Source organism: Grus americana, chromosome 22 (genome assembly GCF_028858705.1).
Source record: "Grus americana isolate bGruAme1 chromosome 22, bGruAme1.mat, whole genome shotgun sequence".
Classification (NCBI taxonomy): domain Eukaryota; kingdom Metazoa; phylum Chordata; class Aves; order Gruiformes; family Gruidae; genus Grus; species Grus americana.
In genome coordinates, this window is record NC_072873.1 from 1,001,684 (window position 1) to 1,018,713 (window position 17,030).

General features: G+C 66.5%; 1 protein-coding gene across 10 annotated transcripts; it reads left to right on the top strand.

Annotated features, from left to right (window-relative positions):
• Positions 1-693: 693 nt before the first annotated feature.
• On the top strand, positions 694-14,461 carry SLC4A1 (solute carrier family 4 member 1 (Diego blood group)). 10 transcript variants are annotated; one of them, XM_054801181.1, is made up of 22 exons: positions 702-811; positions 2,976-3,061; positions 3,189-3,285; positions 4,287-4,356; positions 4,488-4,588; positions 5,773-5,846; positions 6,043-6,220; positions 6,297-6,432; positions 6,673-6,814; positions 7,449-7,524; positions 7,998-8,182; positions 8,704-8,914; positions 9,021-9,224; positions 9,443-9,591; positions 10,111-10,305; positions 11,073-11,240; positions 11,496-11,585; positions 11,695-11,861; positions 11,976-12,229; positions 12,316-12,485; positions 12,719-12,892; positions 13,031-14,461. In XM_054801181.1, the coding sequence occupies exons 2-22, from the start codon at positions 3,044-3,046 to the stop codon at positions 13,109-13,111; spliced, it is 2,940 nt and encodes a 979-aa protein (XP_054657156.1). In that variant the 5' UTR covers positions 702-811; positions 2,976-3,043; the 3' UTR covers positions 13,112-14,461. The 10 variants fall into 10 exon arrangements, with proteins under 10 accessions (XP_054657160.1, XP_054657164.1, XP_054657162.1 ...); XM_054801183.1 differs by having other exon boundaries at positions 3,192-3,285; XM_054801182.1 differs by lacking the exon at positions 702-811 and adding an exon at positions 2,054-2,072.
• Positions 14,462-17,030: the final 2,569 nt, after the last annotated feature.

Here is a 17,030-nt window from a genome sequence, read left to right on the forward strand (position 1 = left end):
TGCATGCACACATGTGCATATATGTGTGTGCATACATATTTACATACATGCACACGCATGCACACTTGAGCGTGCACATCCACGCATGCACACACATGTGCCTGTACATGCATGCACTCACTTGCACATACACACGCGTGCTTGCACACATGCATGCACACACAAACGTACACACAGATGTGCACTCACACGTGCACACACTCCCCCCCCTTGCCCCGCACTGAAGCAGCCGTGCCCGTGCCACCACCTCTCTGCAGGCACCCCAGGGATGGGGATCCCAGGGGACAGACAGAAGCCCCGGCCACGTCCCCCGTCCCCTCCCGCCTCCTCTCCGGGGGAACCTCCCCAGGAACCCCCTTTTTTTTAAAAAAAAAAAAAAAGAGAAAATCCCCAGCCCCCTGTGCAGGGACAGCCGGAGGGTTCCCGGGGATTCCCCGCAGGGAAACCCGGAGCCTCGTAAACAAGATAGTGGGGGGCACCGGGAGCGCGGCATGGCAGAGCCGGGACAGGGCGAGCGGCTGGGGAGGGCTGTGGGATGCAGGCAGGCAGCAGGCAGGCAGCAGGCAGGCAGCAGGCAGGGCGCAGCCTCCACGACGCAAGATGTTGCACCCCGATAACCTTGTTTACGGGGGGCCCCGGGGGGGGGGGGGCCGGGTGAGCCCGGGGGGGGGAGATTAGGGAGGTGAACGTGACTCAGGGCATTTGGGCACGCTCCCCCGTGCCGTGCGGCTCTTTCCCTGCGGGCAGCAGCAGGCAGAGCCCAGGCAGGGACTGGCGGCGAGGGCAGGGGCGTCGCGGAGGCACCCCAGGGGTAGGTGCGGGGTCACGGGCAGCGTCGGCACCTTGGGGCGTCCCTGGGTGCTGGGAGTGGGAGGACAGGGTGGGCAGGGGACGGTGGGGCCAGGTGGGGTGGGGAGCACCCCAGGGTGCCCCCGGTGTGGGGTGGGGTCTGTAGGGTTGGGAGCGGGGTGTGCTGGGGTGGGAGATGCTGTGGGCCAGGTGGGTACGGGCTCCATGCTGAGCCACGGTGGTACCCGCTGCGGGAGGGAGCCCAGCTGTGCCATGTGGATGGTGTGGGATGTATGGGATCCATACTGAGCCACATCGGGTACCTGCTGCGTGAGGGAGCTGAGCCGCGCTGCACGGATGGCGTGGGATGTATGGGCTCCATACTGAGCACCTGCTGTGGGAGGGAGGTCCTGCACCGAGCCACGCTGCGTGGATGGCGTGGGAGGTATGGGCTCCGTGCGATGTGTGCTTTGGGAGGTATGGGCTCCATACTGAGCTGTGCTGGATATACGGCGTAGGAGGCACGAGGCCAGTCCTGAGTCACGTTAGCTGCGCAGCGTGGGAGGTATGGGCTTTATACCGAGCACGTTGGCTATGTGGTGTAGGAGATACGGGCTCTATACTGCACACGTGGGGCGTGTGGTGTAGGAGGTATGGGCTCCATACCATGCACAAGATGTGGGAGGTGTGGGCTCTATACTGCGCCCATGGGGTGTATCATGTATGAGGAACAGGCTCTTCATCGTGTGCACAAGACAATCTGGTGCAGGACCTGTGGGCTCTATACCTCACACACCATGTAGAATAATGTACGGGCTCTATACGGTGCAGGGCGGCACAGGGATGGATTTGGCAGGCCCGGGTGACCTGGGCGCAGGGTGACCAGTGCCCCGCGGGTCCCCCAGCCCCTCACCCCGGCCTCGGGGCAGCACCTGGACCCCAGGGCAGCGCGGGGCAGCAGTGGGAGCGGGGCGGGGGCCGCCGCGGGCTGGGTGTTATCAGCGGGGTGCAGCCCGGCGCACCGGGCTGATGCAAGAGCCGCCGGCGGGGCTGGGGTGGGCCTGGGGCGCGGGACAGGCCGGCCTGGGGGGCCGGGGGCCGCCGGCGCTGCGGGGCCAGGCGGGGCAGGAAGGAGGAGGCTGGGTCCGGAGCCGGCCGAGGTTCCCATGGCCCCGCCGCAGCGCCCGCGCCCCGTCGGGGATCCCGTGGCCTCAGCGGGGTCTCCGTGACCCCACCCCGACTCCCGCGGCCCCCGGCCGGGAGCGAGCTCCCGCATCACCCTGGTGAGATCTGGGGGGGCTGGTCCCCCCGAAGCCCCCCACGCCCTGACCTTGCACGCCCCCCCCCCCCCCCCGTGAGCCCGTCCCTGGGTGGGGCTCCCTGCACCGGGTTGGCGGGGGGCAGCCGGGATCCCCCGTCCTCCCCAACCTGGGGGGGTCCCCACGGGGGGCGGGGGCAGGGGGGGGGCTGGGGGTCCCGGGGCAGGAGCCCCCCGGAAGCTCTGGGCTGGGGGGCAGGTGGAGGCTGACGGGGGTGGGGGGTTACGGGGGGTCCCACGCGTGGGTCCCTCGGGCTGCCCCGGGGCGGGGGGCGCGGAGCGCGGGGGCAGGGCGCCCCCTGGCGGTGGTTCCCCGGCACGGCCCCGGGGCAGCTGGGGGGGGGGGGGGCCGGGGGTGCTGCGGGGCGCCTGTGCCGTCCCGCTCCCAGAGGTCCCGGTGAGCACAGCTGTGCCTCAGTTTCCCCGTTCTCACCCCAGCGCTCTGCCAGGGGGCTGCGGGGGCCCCGGGCGCTGCAGTGTGGGACCCAGCCCACGTGCGTGGGGCCGTACGGGACCTGACCCCCGGGCGCGGTGCAGGACGCGGCGGGACCAGCCGGCGTGCGTGGGCATGGGTGGGCCGGGGCGGGATGCCGCGTCCCTGGTGGGAAGCTGCCGGGGCTCTGCCGTCGCCTGACGTCGGTTCCCATCGCGCAGGGCGGCGGGGCACGGCACCGCTTCCCCGGGGACCCCCGGCCCCTCCCGGGTTCCGCCGGCGGGGGCTGCGGGAACGACCCCGGCGCCCGGCCCCAGCCCCGGCCCAGGGGACGAACCCCCCCGTCCCGGGGGGGGGGGGGGGCACCGAGCGCTGCCCTGCCCCCCCGCTAACGGCCTCTCTCTCCCTCTCCCCCACGCCCGCCCCGACGCCCAGAGCGCCGGGTTATGGTGCCGCCGGGCTGAGCGCCGGGACGCGGCGAGGCGGGGGCCGAGCCCGGAGCCATGGAGGGGCCCGGCCAGGTAGGGAGACCCGGCCCCGAGCCCTGGCTCTGCCGCTGCGCCCCGGCCAGCCCCCGCCCCCGGCATGGCCCCTGCGAGGCGCTGGGGGTGCCGGTCCCCGCTGAGCACCCTTCTCTCTGTCCCACAGCAGGACTACGAGGAGAGGATGAGGAGGAGCCTGGACCCCGAGGGCTACGAGGACGCCAGAGTAAAGGCTTCCCAGCTATCGCTGGGGGAGATGAGCAGTGAGTGGCTCCCTTGGGTGCTGGGGGACGCTGGGCACGCACGGGCAGCGGCGTTGCACGGGGGATGGCGTTGCATGGGCGCCGGTATCGTATGGGCGCCGGCGTTGCAGAGGTGACGGCATTGCATGGGTGACGGCGTTGCGTGAGCAATGGCACCACACGGGCACCAGCGCTGCACGGGAACCGGCACCGGGTGGGTGCCAGCGTTGCAGGGGCACCAGCGGTTCAAGGGTGCACGTTGCATGGGCGCCTGAGTTTTATGGGTGCCAGCTATGCATGAGTACCATCATGGCACAGGCATGTTGCATGGGTGCTGGCATTGTATAGGTGCCAGCATTGTATAGGTGCCAGCATTGTATAGGTGCCAGCGTTGCATGGGCACCAGTGTTGCATCAGCACCAAGTTGCATGGGTGCAAGCTTGGCACAGACGTGTTGCGTGGGCACTAGCGTTGTACAGACGTGTTGCATCAGTGCCAGTGTTGCATGAGCACCAGCGTTGCATAGGCACCAGCATTGCATGGGTGCCAGTGTTGCACAGACGTGTTGCATGGGCAGCAGCGTTGCACGGGCAGCAGCGTTGCACGGGTGCCAGCGTTGCACGGGTGCCAGCGTTGCGTGGGCAGCAGGGCTTGCTCGGAGCCCAGGGCAGTCAGGCAGGGACACCCAGCATCACCCAAAGGCAGCGGCACCCTTTGCCGAAGCCCCGCAGCTGGTGAGGTGCCACCTCCAGTGCGAGAGCTGCGGGTGCCCGAGAGGGGGCTGAGCTCAGGGACATCCACGGTCCTTGAGGCCATGACCAACAGCCCCAGGGCAGGGGGGCGAGGGGAGTTTGGGGGGTGGCTGTGTGCCCCGGAGCATCCCCTTGCCCGAAGCTTGATTTATTCAGAGCTGCCTCCCCGAGGGGGTGCTTGGGCTGCGCCGCTTCTCGCCATCTGGACCCTCGGGTCCCCGTTTGGGGTGACACAGGTCGGGGGGTAACGCTGCCGCCTGTTCTGCGCAGGGGCCGGCGCTGGCACCGGGTCCCCCTTGCACACGTGGAGGGCCAGAGCCGAGGAGCTGACGCCCCTGCGGTGAGTTCCCCAAATCGGGGAGGGGGCCAGACGCTGCCCCACCTGCCCGGCTGGCATCGGCAAGGGGAGGCTGCCGGTACCCGTGGGTGCCCGGCGCTGACCCCCCCGTCCCGGCGGTGTGTGTTTTGCAGCCAGTATTTGCCCAGCCGGCGGGGATGCTATGACCTGGATGGGAGGAGGCGCGCGGCAGGGGCCCCCCCGGAACAGGCGAGCCGCCGCGGCGGAGGGCAGCGTGAGTGACCGTGGGGGCGCCGGGGGACGAAGCCCAGCCTTGGCGTCCCTCCCCACCAGCCCTCCGTCGCGCCGCCCGCCCCGGCTTTGCCACCCCCGGCCCCGCTCTCCGCGGGGTGACCGTCACCCAGGCGTCAGGGCACGCCACGAGGTGACCGCTGCCACTTGCCCGTAATTGCCTGCTGATTGAGGATAAATAAAGTCTTTGTTTGGGGTGAGGACAAGAACCACTTGGGGCTGAACACCGGCTGGCGCCGGGCGGCTCGGCGGCAGCGGAAGCGGGCCGGGACGAGGACAGGCTCGTGCCCATGTGCCACGGCCAACGCCGTCGGGGACAACGGGGGGGGGGGGGGAACGACATGCCCCGTCCCCACTCCCGTGGGCGCAGCATCCTTCAGCCGACAGAGGGGATGCCGGTCCTGCGGCATCACCCCACCGGGTGACCTGGCCGGGGGCAGCGGGGGGACCGCGGTGGTCCCCAGCGGGGTGGAGGGGGACGGAGTGAGCCTGTCCCGGGCACTGGGGCGGCTGCGGGCGGGCGGGAGCCGCGCTGGTGTTTACTGTCAGCAAAGGCAGAGCGCTCCGGGATTTACGGTGCACACAGGGCGGCCGCGGGGCGTGGGGCTTGGCCCCCGCTTTATAGGGACGGAGCCTGCGGGGCCGTGGGGAGCGCAGGGGGGCCGCAGGTAGGCGGGGGACGGGGACACCTTGAGCTCCTGGGGTCTGGCTGGCCGGGGATGTGCTGTCCCCGTCCCCACCCCGGTTCAAGGGGCAGTGCTTGGTGCTGGGGTCGGGGTTGTGCCGGCGGCAGGGCGGTGGGGCAGAGCATGGCCAGGAGCCCTGCCCTTACCCCCACCCCGGTGATGTCCCCAGACTGTCACCCTGCCCCGGAGCTGGGCTGCGGGGATGCGAGGGGCCGGAGGTGGGCACCGGCAGGGCGGGGGGGTGATGGAGGGGCACATCCAGCAAACCCCAGCTGGGTCTGGGATGGGGCAATGGGAGGGGGACACGTCCAGCGTGTCCCAGCCGGCTCTGGGATGGGGATGACGGAGCAGGGGACACATCCAGGCAACCCCAGCCGGGTACGGGATGGGAGTGATGGGGGGGGACAAGCCTTCGACAGACCCCAGGGGGGGTCCGGGCCAGGGCAGGGACCAGCTAACGTGGCGGTGGCTCCGCTCGCAGCTTCATCAGTGACCAATGTGGACCTGGAGGCGGCGGGGAGCAGGAGGCCTGTGTCCCGGCGGGACACCCATGAGGTGGGTGCTGCCCCAGGGACCCCCGTTCCCTCTCCATTCCCGGCGGTGGCCACCCGGGGACCAACCCCCCGCCAGCCCCCCCGGGGACATGGGGGCATGGGGGGGGGGTGCTGGCACGGGCAGCCACAGCTCTGGGGCTCCTGGGGGTCCCGGATGTGGCTGGGGGGACCCTGACTCCCCCCGGCCCTGGCTGTAGGGCTACGTGGAGCTGCACGAGCTGGTCATGGACAGCAGAGCGGAGATGTTCTGGATGGAGGCCGGCCACTGGCTCAAGCTGGAGGAGGACTTCAAGGAAGCCGGGCACTGGGGCCAGCCCCATCTCTCCTTCCTGACCTACCGCAGCCTCCTGGATATCCACCGGGCTTTGGCCAGAGGTGGGGACGCCGGCTGGGGCCGGGATGGCAGTGGGGACCCCGCAGCGGCCGGCCGGTGACCGTGCTGTCCCTGCAGGCGCCGTGCTCCTCGATGTGGCAGCCACCTCGCTGGCGGCCATCGCCCACGTCCTCATCGACCAGATGATCTACGAGGGGCAGATCAAGCCGCAGGACCGGGAGGACATCCTGAGGACGCTGCTGCTGCAGCACAAGTACGGCCGGGGTGGACGGCCCCGTGGGGGGACCCCGATGTCGGGGCTGGACCTGCCTCCGCCGAGTCCCGCTGGAGCCTGGCACGGGGCGGAAAAGCCCCTCTGCCGTTTGGCTTTGCCTTCCAGCCCGGTTTGGGGGTCCTCGTGCACCCCAGGGGCCGGGGCTGTCTTATGGGGTTCTGGGGGGGGTGGTCAGTGGCGCTGGCCCGTCTGACGCCGCCCCCCCCCCCGCTGCTCTAGACACCCCAGCGACGCCGAGTCGGTCAGGACCCTGCGGCCGGCACAGCTGCCGCGCTCGGGCACGGGCCAGGCAGAGCCGGAGCAGCCGCTGCTGCCGGAGCAGCAGCCCCTGGAGATGCGCAGGCTGGCCGGCACCGAGCAGGCGAGCGGGGATGGGGCTGCGGCGGGGGGCGGGGGGCGTTGGGGGCAGGGGTTGGGGGTGCCAGGTCCAGCCAGGGTGTGGGGAGGGCTGCTGGGAGGTGCACACGAGGTGCACACACGCGTGCGCGCGCACACACACACACGTGCACACACTTTGGCACACGTGGGTGTGCACACCAAGCGGCGCGCAGGCTCTCGCAGGGACCCATGTGCTGTGCGTCCCCAGAGAGTGCACACGCCCACTGACACACACACGTGCACACTTGCACACCTATCCACACACACTCACACAGGCACAAGCATGCACAAGTGCATGGGCACAAACACCCCCCCCCCCGCAAACTCCCATGCACGCCACGTTCTCTCACCCTCACGCAGGTGCACACATGCACACACATGCACGCACGTGCACACTTGTGCAGGCACATGCACACACCTTCACACTTGCAGGTGCATGCACGCACACGTGCACACGTGCAAGCAGGGGAGCCATTGCCATGGGATGGTGCCGAGGTGGTAGTGAGGGAGCTAGGCTGGCAGGGGACGGAGGGGGACGTGCAGGGGACAGGGGAGCCATTCGGGGACGGCCACCAAGGACAGCCAGCTGAGTCCTGCCTCTTGTCTGCCCACCGCAGAGCCTGAGCGGGACCACCAGACCCCTTCTCCCCGAGCAGGTCCCCGAGGATGCTGAGGCCACGCTGGTCCTCGTGGGTGAGCGGTCAGCGGGGCTGCGGGCGCAGGGTCGGGGCGGTGGGTGCGGGGCCAGGGTGCACAGCGGGAGCTTTGGTGTCTGCCGCCCGCTCACTCGCTGCTTTTCTTGCACCTTTTTTGACTCTTCCCCATCCTCAGCCCTCGCCGTCGCCTGCTGCCGCTCAGCGCTGCTCTCTGGGCCCCGTGTCCCCGTGTCCCTCGTCCTCACGTCCCATTTCTCCACTCCCCTGTGCCCCCGTGTCCTCATGTCTCTGTGTCCCCCGTGTCCCCGTGTCCCCGTACTCCCGTGCCCACCTGTCCCCGTGTCCCCGTGCCTCAGCGTCCTTGTGCCTTTGTGCCCCTATCCTATTCCCGTTGTCCCTCCACGTCCCCAAGCCTCTGTGTCACCTTGTCTCCATATCCCCATGTCCCTGTGCCCCGTGTCCCTGTGCCTGGCCCCCCATGACCCCCGTCCCGTCCCGTCCTCCCCCCAGGCTGTGCAGCCTTCCTGGAGCAGCCGACGCTGGCCTTCGTGCGCCTGAAGGACGCAGTGACACTGGACGCCGTCCTCAACGTGTCCCTGCCCGTCCGCTTCCTCTTCGTGGTTCTGGGCCCCAGCACCCCCCACATCAGCTACCACGAGATCGGCCGCGCTGTGGCCACCATGATGTCCGAGAGGGTACGGCTCGCCCGCCATTGCCACCGGCACTGCCGCCACCACCAGCCCCCCCGAGCACCCCGACGTCCCCAGCTCTGGGGCTGCACCCCCTCATAGGGCTCGTCCACCTGCGCCACGTCCCTCTCTGTGCTCATGCCCCTGCGTCCCCTTGTCCCCACGCACCTGTGTCCTCATCCTTCTGCGTCTCCACATCCCCATGGCCACATGCGTCCCCGTCCCCACACTTCTGTGTCCCTGGGACCCCATGCTCCCATGTCCCCATTCGCCTGTGTCCCCATGCCCCTGAGGTCAAATATCCCCTTGTGCCCACGTCCCCATGCTCCTGTGGTCCTGTGTCCCCCGTGTCCCCTTGTCCCCTCTTATCCCCATGTCCCCAAGCCCCTGTGTCCCCATGCCCCCCATCATCCCCGTGTCCCCATGATGCCTGATCCTCGTGAGGATGCTCAGGGGTTGGGCGGGTGCCCAGCAGCACCCAAGGGTGCTGGAGACGGCTGAGCACCTGCCCCCGGGCCACCCTGCAGGTCTTTCGCCGGGATGCGTACCTGGCCGAGGGCCGCCAGGACCTGCTGCGGGGGGTGGAGGACTTCCTGGAGGCCAGCATCGTCCTGCCGCCCACTGAGACCCCGAACGAGCAGCTCCTCCGCAGCCTGGTGCCGCTGCAGCACGAGCTGCTCCGCCGCCGCTACCAGCCCCCCGAGAAGGCGCCGGGCGAGGGCTTCCAAAAAGAGCCGGGTATGGCGGGGACCACCCCGGCCCCCTGGGATCCCCCGGCCCTGTGGCTGGTGGGACCCCCCCTTGCACGCGGGGTCCCCCCATGGCTGCCTGCTTGTGTCCCCAGGGCTGGTGGCACCGGTGCCGGAGGACGACGACCCCCTGCGCAGGACGAAGAGACCCTTTGGGGGGCTGGTGCGGGACATCCGCCGCCGGTACCCCAAATATCTCAGCGACATCAAGGATGCCTTCAGCCCCCAGTGCCTGGCTGCCATGATCTTCATCTACTTTGCGGCGCTGTCACCTGCTGTCACCTTTGGAGGCTTGCTGAGTAATGGGGGGGACAGGCTGGGGACGTGCCAGGGGACGGGGATGTCCCCAGGCTGGGCAGGGGGCTGGGGGAGCAGGGTGCCACTGCCTGCAGCACCATCCCCTGCGGGTGCTCCTGGGGGGGGTATTGCACCCCCCAATCCTGGTGCCGAGGCGTTTGGGATGGGGGTACACAGCGCTGTGCCCCCCCCAGCGCTCACCGGCTCTGCCCCCCCCCAGGTGAGAAGACCAAGGGCATGATGGGGGTGTCGGAGCTGCTCATCTCCACCTGCGTGCAGTGCGTCCTCTTCAGCATCCTCAGCGCCCAGCCCCTGCTCGTCGTTGGCTTCTCGGGGCCCCTCCTTGTCTTTGAGGAAGCCTTCTACTCGGTGGGTGCCACCCCGCACCCCTGGGTGCCCCCCGCCTGCCGCCGGTGGTCCCCACAGCGGGCTCGTGGGGTCTCCACCAGCCCCGGCAGAGGCACGGGGTGCTGCCACGTGGGTGATGGCATGGGGGTGCTGCCATGAGGGGGTGCCATGGGGGGGTGGCACCGGTGGGACGGCACAGGGGTGTTGCTGCGTGGGTGATGCCACGTAAGCGATGGCACAGGCGTGATATCATGCAGGCAGAGCCATCCGGGTGATGGCATGGGGTGATGCGAGGCGTGTGACGCCACGTGGGTGATGCCAAATAGCTGACACCACACGGGCGATGCCGGGCAGCTGCTGCCATTGCCGTGCTGCCAGACGAGCGACCCCACGGGGGTCCTGCCCCACCGAGGCACCGCCGTCCCCATCCCGGCCCCCCCCCCCCCAGGACCCCCCATGGGACCTTGGGGTCCAGCACACCCGGGTGCCTGTGCCAAGGGCTCCAGGGCGCTGACGGGGCTGTGCCCTCTGGGTCCCCAGTTCTGCAATGACCATGGCATGGAGTACATCGTGGGCCGGGTCTGGATCGGCTTCTGGCTGATCCTGCTGGTGCTGCTGGTGGTGGGCTGCGAGGCCAGCTTCCTGGTGCGCTACCTGTCCCGCTACACCCAGGAGATCTTCTCTTTCCTCATCTCCCTCATCTTCATCTACGAGACCTTCTCCAAGCTCGTCACGGTGAGGGGCGCAGGGGTCCCGCGGCAGGGGGGGGTGGGGGGGGTGCAGATTGTGGCCATCACCCGGGTTTCCATAGAAACGGTGGGAGCCGGGCGAGGGATGCAGCCAAGGGATGGAGCCCGTCTCCCAGCGTTTTCTCCCCCTTCCCAGGTGTTTCCCATCTCGTGCCTCTCTCTGCAGGGGGATTTTGGGGCAGGGAGGTGAAGGCCAGGCAGATGTCCCACCTGGGCCGCAGCAGACATGGTCCTTGCCCAGGAACTGCCTGGAGCGCCCCGATTTCTTCCCCCATGCCCTGGCGCAGATCCTCGCCGGGTGGCCGGTAGCAATGGGACGGTGTCACCCCGTGCACTGGGTGCCCACAGGGACATCTTTGGTGCTGGAGAGGTGACAGGCGGGACACATGCCCCATCACACCCTGGACCCCCCCCGTGTACCCCTCCACAAGCTCAGCACAGCCCCAGACACCCCGGGAGACGCACGGTCCGCAGCAGGGCCACGCTCATCTGTCCCCACCGTGCCACCCAGCCCCTGCTCTGGCCCCGTTTCCAAAGGGGTGTGGAGAAAACCGAGCCTAAAAATAACCTCCTGCTCACCATGTGCCAAGCTCCCGGCCTCGCCGGTCACCCTGGCACGCACCCCGCACCCACGCACCCGCCAGGATGGTGCCGCGGGGCTCCCAGCATGGCAGGAGGGGCGCAGGGGATCCCCCAAACCCACCCGCTAGCGGGGATCCCATCCTCCCTGACCCTTTCCCCTTCCCTCCCCAGATCTTCAAGGATCACCCGTTACAGCGGCAGTACAACGTGAAGTCCGTGCCCGAGCCCAAGGTGCCGGAGCCCAACACGGCGCTGCTGTCCCTCGTCCTCATGGCCGGCACCTTCTTCCTGGCCTTCTTCCTCCGCAAGTTCAAGAACAGCGCTTTCCTGCCTGGCAGGGTGAGGACGGGGCGGGGGGGCACAGTGGCATACCCCCACCCCACTGGACCCTCGGCGGGGGCAGCGCTGGGGGTGAAACGGGAGCTCAGCGGGTGCGGTTTCCCGAAAGCGGGCTGGCCGAGACCGCGCAAACTCATTGCATGCTCCCATGGAGGTATTTGCCAGAGCTCGCTGCCACCGGGGACAAGGCGGGGGGGAACCCCTCGGCCGGGTGGGGACGTAGTTGGGCTTAACGCGGTCACGGTGTCCCCACAGGTCCGGCGTTTGATCGGGGACTTCGGGGTGCCCATTTCCATCTTCATCATGGCGCTGGCTGACTTCTTCATCAAGGACACGTACACGCAGGTCCGGGAGCAGCGGGAGGGCAGGGCCGCGCGGGGACGGGTGTCCCCGACACGGGGGTGTGCAGCTGGGTGCCCCGTCCCCTCACTCCTCCATCTCTGCTCCCATCCAGAAACTGAACGTCCCCAAAGGGCTGCAGGTCACCAACGCGTCCGCCCGGGGCTGGTTTATCAACCCCATGGGACAGGACACCACCTTCCCCATCTGGATGATGTTCGCTTCCGTGGTGCCCGCCATCCTGGTCTTCATCCTCATCTTCCTCGAGACGCAGATCACCACGTGAGGACTGGGGGGGGGTGGGATACGGGGAGGGGACACACCTGCGGGGCGCCTGGCAGGACGGGATGGAAGGGGACCCCCCCCCGCCGACTCTTCCCCCTCTGTCCCCGGCAGCCTCATCGTCAGCAAGCCCGAGAGGAAGCTGGTGAAGGGCTCCGGTTTCCACCTGGACCTGCTGCTGATCGTGGCCATGGGGGGGCTGGCCGCCCTCTTCGGCATGCCCTGGCTCAGCGCCACCACCGTCCGCACCATCACCCACGCCAACGCCCTCACCGTCATGAGCAAGACCACCTCTCCCAACCAGAAGTCCCAAATCTTGGAGGTCAAGGAACAGCGCCTCAGCGGCTTGGTGGTGGCCGTGCTCATCGGTGAGCTGGGAAGGTGCCCCCCACCCCGGGCAGCGAGGGCTGGGTGTCCCCAACAGCTCTCCCTGACCTCTCCTCCTCCACCGCAGGCATCTCCATCTTCATGGAGCCCATCCTGAAGTACATCCCGCTGGCCGTGCTCTTTGGCATCTTCCTCTACATGGGTGTCACCTCCCTCTTCGGCATCCAGCTCTTTGACCGCATCCTGCTCTTGCTGATGCCACCCAAGTACCACCCCAAAGAGCCCTACGTCACCCGGGTGAGTGAGCCCTGTGTCACCCGGCTCGGTGGCTGTGGGCTTGGGGGTGTCCAGGGCTGCGGCACCCCGTGGTGCTGCCCGCGACTGCTTGGGGCTCCCCCAGAGAGCCTCCTCCTTCGGCGCTGACCTTCGCTGGGCTCTTTGGGCCGCTGGTCGTGTCCCCCCAGCACCCCAGGAAGGGTGCGGGGTGCTGGACCCACCACCCTGACCCCGCTGGGCTCCTCGTCCTGCAGGTGAAGACTTGGCGGATGCACCTCTTCACCGGCACCCAGATCGTCGTCCTCGTGCTGCTGTGGGTAGTGAAGTCCACCCCGGCCTCGCTGGCGCTGCCCTTCGTCCTCATCCTCACCGTGCCCCTGCGGCGCTTCCTGCTGCCCAAGATCTTCCGGGACATCGAGCTGAAATGCGTACGTAGCCCCGGCACGGGCTGGGAGCCACCGCGGTGCTGTCCTTGTCCCCGTGCCCCTCCCTGTCCCCATCCCCGTCCCCATCCTCATCCTCGCCGGTGCCCCCGTCCCACCTAACGCCCCGTCCCGTCCCTCCAGCTGGATGCAGACGACGCCATGGTGACCTTCGAAGAGCTGGAGGGCACGGACGTGTACAACGAGGTGCAGATGCCCAGCTAAGGGCTCGTCGCCGCCCGCCCCCCCGAACAGCCCCGCGCCCCCCCCGGCTCCCCCCATCCACCCGCTTGTAGCTCCACTGCTGCCATCCCGGGGCGCTGGGCGACAGCGGGGGACTTGGGGACGCGGCCCCTGAGCCCCAGCCCCACCTGCGCACCCTGTGAGTGGAGCCTTTTTTTTTTTTTTTTCCCCTTTTTTTAACATTTTGGATGGTGTGATCTCGCCCACACTTTGCTACCTGCTGGGGAAGGGGCTGCCCAGGCTGGGGGGGTCCCGTGGGCTGTCCCCCACCCCATGGCAGGGCGGGATGGCCCGTGCCCCGTGTCACCGTCCCGTCCCCAAGGCCACCCCGGGGCTGTGACCGGGCACCGAGCACAGGAAGGAGCCGGAGGAAGGCGACGCGATGGGGATGGTGACGCAGCGGGACGGGGTCCCCCCGATCCCCCCAGCCCCACTGCCTACCCCGGGGAGCCCCCCCCGCCCGGCCCCTCTTCCCCAGACGAACTTTCAGTGCTAACGAGCCCTCGCAGCCGCTCACAGCGTCTCCCCGAGGTCGGGATGTAAATAGTCCAGCGAGGGGGTTTATATATTTGCAATGAAGATAATTATGCTAAAAACGCCAAAAAAAAAAAAAAAAACCATGCTGATGCTTCTGCAGGTAGGATTCACTCAGAACCAAATGAAAATCTCAAAAAAGATCCAAAAAGCACCTTAAAAAAAGGAAAAAATGAGAAAAGAAAAAAAAAAAGCAGCTACAAGGAGTGATCTGTATATTTGATGCTAGTGATTGGGGGGGTTGTAATTTATTTCCAAAGGCTGATTGTGCTCCTGCCTGCGGCGGGGGCCGTGTGTGTGTGTGTGTGTGTGTGTACATACTAGAGAGAACCTATATAAAAATTTACAATTTTCTAGAAAGGCTGATTTTAAAGGATCCTGGTCAGGGCCTAAACTCTACGGACCAGTCTGGCAGTGTCGTTTAACTGATGAATTAGCATTAATATCATTCCTCTTCCTTTTTTTAGCGTTTCAGTTAAATCCATGTAGTTTTTCCCTGATTTTTTTCCCTCGCTTGCTGACTGCGTCTTGTCCCATTTCTGCCGGGATTGCTCCCAAACCGGCCGAGCATCCCCCTGCTTGTGCCAGGGCTGATCCTGCCCTGACCCCAGCCAGGGTGCAGCGCACCCCATCAGGCTGCAAATTTGCTCCTTTTTGCATAAATCAAAGCGTGAGGGTCCCCAAAATCAGCGTGGGGCTTGGGGGGGGGTGCTGCCGTGCCCGGGGCTGCCCTGCCTCATGTTTGGGTTGGTTTAGTTTAATTAATTAGGTGTCCAAAATAAACGATGTTGAGAGCTTTGGGGTTTGGTTTTTCTTCCTTTCTCTGTCTACCTTTGTATCAGGCTTTAATAAAGAAATTAATAAAATCAGAAAGGAAATGGGTTTTTTTCTTTCTGGTTGGACATTTACTGGGGGGTTGCCTCATTTAATTGCCCCCCTAAAAGAGCAGCAGCATCCTTCGGAGGCGTCTGCCCCCGCCCCCCCCACCCGGGATGCTCAGCGTGGCCGTACCGCGACGCTTGCCACGGCATCGCAGGGTGCTCGCTGCAGCCATCCCAGGATGCTCCCTGTGGCCTCCCGGGGGTGCTCAGCCCCCCCTTCTCCCCCCTGTGCCCCAGGGTGCTGCCCTATCGCTGCCGGCCGCACGATGCTGAGCCGCCTGCCGGGGGCCGCAGAGCCCACCCCAGCCCCCCCATCCAGACCACGCTGGCACCGCATTGACCCCAATTACCCACAGTCTCATTAACGAGAGCACTCAGCAGGGCTGCTGCCCCCACGGAAGACACCTGCGCCTTTCTGCGGGGCAGACACTGCTCCCGGCCGGGACCCCGCAGGCTCTCGTGGGGCTGGGATAAATCCCGGCGCCGTCTCCGGCTGCTTCCGAGCCCGGCGTAGCTGCTGGCCCTTGTTTTCTGGAGACGGAGGTACATGGCGGGTGTTTTTCGGCCCAAGGCCTGCGGATCCGGCAGCTGCCCGTCCCGCTGGCCTCACGTGGGCAAGCCGCGCCGCGTGCCATCAGGAGGGCTCCACGTGCCGCTGCCGCCGGCCGGCCGCGCTGCTGCGATCCCTGCCTCCGAGAGCCAGTGCTGCCGTGCAGGTGATGGAGGAAGGCATCTGCCTGCACCCCATCCTCCTCGCTACCCGCCCGGGAAGAGCTTTTTATTCTCTGGGAGATGTCACCGAGGTCACTGCCGCGGGGTCCAGCCTGGGTTGGGGGGGATTTAGGTCAAGCTCTCATTTGAGCCTGACTTAGCCCAGGCTGGGCGGTTGGGCGGTGTTTTGTAGCAGGGACCTGCAGCAAAGGCTGGCAGCAGGGTGTGAGCTGCGAGGGGAAAAAAAATTACTAGTTAATAGGTTTGCTAACGAGGAGGGGGGGAGCACAGAGCTCGAGCTGGGGTGATGTAGCATCAGCCCTGGAAGGGGGAGAGTCCGGGTGCCGGCGGGGTGCAGGTGCCTGCCGCAGCGCTGGGTGCTTCGTGCCATCAGGCAGCTGAGCTGCCCCCAGCCGTGCTGCCTGCACCCCTGCCTGTGACAGCCTGGGATCTCCTCCGGGCGCACAGTGGAAAGCTTTCTGGTGCTGTTTGTGCACCGAACAAGTGAAAATGCAAATAAAAAGCCAAGAAAAAGGCTGCACTTGCGCTGTTTTACTGTACCCTTATTTGCAAAAAAAACCCTTGTCTACAAAAATAACTGTAATTAAAAAATTCCCTTGGTAAGAAGCAAGTCCTGGGGAGGGCACAGAGCAAGGAGGGGAGTGGTTGGGGTGCGTATTGGAGGAATCTCCGTTTCCGGCCCACCTGCCGCAGGGGTTTGTGGCTGGTTTCCAGGGCTCCGGTGTCCCTCCTCGGTGGCAAAAGCCCTGCAATTGCATCGTGGGGAGGATCTGTTCTGCCATCGGGGCCGTAACGTGTTCGTGCTCCCCATCCGAAATGGCTTTTTGGTTTTAAAAAAAAAAAAAAAGTTAAAAACTAAAAATGTTGATTTTCACGTGTTTGGCCAGATTGTGTCCAAATATTTTGCTGTGTTCTTCTTTTTTCTTTTGCAATTTTTTTCCTCTTGCAAAACAGTGACATTTCACCTAATTTAGACCAGGAAAAACAGCTCAGCTGAGGGCCTTTTCCATATAAACATATATATTTTTTTTTTCAAGCTTTCACTGGAGGGATTAACCGCTCGGCGCTGGCACAGCTTGGCACACCTTGGCAGCCGTGGTGGCTGGAGGCAGGACCGCGGGACGTGGCGGAGGGGCCGTCCATCCGTCTGGCTGATCCTTCGCTTGGGAATAAGGCCCAAAGACGCCACCTGCAGCGCCAGGCTTTCCCCCATCGCCATCCCAACACCCCCAAATCAGCCGGGGGGGGGCCAGTTGCACCCAGATTTGGGGCTTTTTTTTTTCCCCATATAAAGAGGGGTCAAAATCCCCTGGATTTTGCCCATTCCCGTGCAGCCGGCCAAGCCGGGCAGCCCTGGGGCCTGACCCCACATTCCCAGGTCTCATCCTGCATCCCTGGGGGGGTCCCCACCACCTCCCGCTCCACGCTGCCTTCCGGCAGGTGCCTGCTGGAGCTGCCTGCGCCGGCCTGGCCGGTAGCGTGCAGATGGCTGGAGCTCGCCGGTAGCGCGCAGGCAGCCGATAGCGTGCAGATGGCCGGAGCTCGCCGATAGCGCGCGGATGGCCGGCAGCACGCAGATGGCCAAAGCTCTCCGGTAGCGCACGGCCGGCCGGCAGCACGCAGATGGCCGGAGCTCGCCGGTAGCGCGCGGGCAGCCGGGAACGCGCCGGAGGCCTGGAGCAGCCGTGGCGTGCAGGCGGCCTGCGGCCGATGGTTGCAGCCAGCCCCGGCCGGCCGGTAGCGTACGAGCAGCA